The sequence below is a fragment of the Sinocyclocheilus grahami genome, unplaced genomic scaffold (assembly GCF_001515645.1).
Source record: "Sinocyclocheilus grahami isolate Dianchi unplaced genomic scaffold, SAMN03320097.WGS_v1.1 scaffold20366.1, whole genome shotgun sequence".
NCBI lineage: Eukaryota > Metazoa > Chordata > Actinopteri > Cypriniformes > Cyprinidae > Sinocyclocheilus > Sinocyclocheilus grahami.
Genome location: NW_015517995.1, coordinates 1 through 1,302, shown reverse-complemented (window position 1 = coordinate 1,302; position 1,302 = coordinate 1). Strand labels below are relative to the sequence as shown.

Genomic DNA, 1,302 nt, shown 5'->3' with positions numbered 1-1,302 from the left:
AAAGGCAAAACACTGCATGATAGGAACTGAAAATATTCTTTCCCACAACCATCGGTTCAAAAAGAGTATTTGTAATGGATTTGATAAAGAAAATGCTGTGTTAAATAATAAAGGACAACATCTCAAATAAACCCTACCGACCTGGCACATGGTCTTTCTTTGTCCAATGTTGTCTGATGGCCAGCAGCAGGCAGAGTAACAGCAGCAGTAGTGTGGCCATGGCTCCGCACACATTGTCTTGGGCACCGTCAGTGCTGTTATGGGCCCCTTGCATCAGAATGTCCAGAGCAGCTTCACCGAGATGCACCAGCTTCATTCCACAAGGCTGGAGAAGTTCACCTGCCATAAGAACGGATTGAGAATTACAGCTTCTTCAAGTCTGAAGCAGCAGTATTTAGACACACACTTTTATATGTGAGTGATTCCGTGGGATTGGATCAGGATAAATCAAAAGTCAAAATAAAAACTCAGTGTAACCTTGTGTGCTCCTCGTGTCCTTCAGCATCAGTTTCCAAAACATTGTCATGCCACGCGAACCTTCAGCAGTGCCAAACTCATCCCTGCATCAATTTTTCATTAAGACATCAAAGACTTTAGGAGATATGAGACATCTGCGGCATGACCTTCTATAGCCCCTCCTGCTCAACAAAGTTCATCAGACTTAGGTATACTAGAGGTTATTGACTTAAACCCCTAACCAGTGCAGCTTGTTGAGATGTATTATTACTGTTACTTTTCTTAGCGAACAAACTAACAATTTTCCAAAACAAGTGGATAATAAAACAAACAAATATATCATCGTTAATGTTAAGTTAGACTATTAAGACACTATAGGGCAGTAAAATGAACTACAGACATGGGACAGAATCTTTATCTTAAGAGGTATTTGGAAATATTTACACAGGCTATATAATGCAGCTCAGAGGTGGCATAAATGCATTTACACTGCAATTAAAATAGCATAAATTAAAAGAGCATAGATAATAAATATATTTGAATATAGAAATAGGAAATGTTGGAAAATTAAGCAATACTTTAAATATGAAATTAAAACTGCCAGTAGGTAATGACAAGTCACTGTGAATCCACTGAATCATTCATTCAAATGATTTGTTCAAAATGGCTGATTCTTTCAGAACAAATCAAGTGACTTTATAAATAAAGGTCTCTATAAACAATGAATCACTGACTCACCTAATTCATTCAAAAATGCTGAATCATACAGGAACGCCACTGTGTCAAACGGAGATGCAAAGGTTCTGAATCAGGGTATCTTCCGTCCAATCAATTTTTGTTTTAATA

At 37.6% G+C, this 1,302-nt stretch overlaps 1 protein-coding gene across 1 annotated transcript in view; it reads right to left on the bottom strand.

Annotated features, from left to right (window-relative positions):
* LOC107579804 (ovarian aromatase-like) overlaps positions 1-346 on the bottom strand; it is a gene marked incomplete at its 3' end in the record, with an annotated part of 1,965 nt that extends 1,619 nt beyond the window's left edge. Inside the window, exon 1 of the mRNA XM_016265600.1 lies at positions 138-346. Within this exon, the coding sequence (XP_016121086.1) occupies positions 138-346 (209 nt within the window). The remainder of the gene's footprint in view (positions 1-137) is intronic.
* Between the last annotated feature and the right edge of the window lie 956 nt (positions 347-1,302).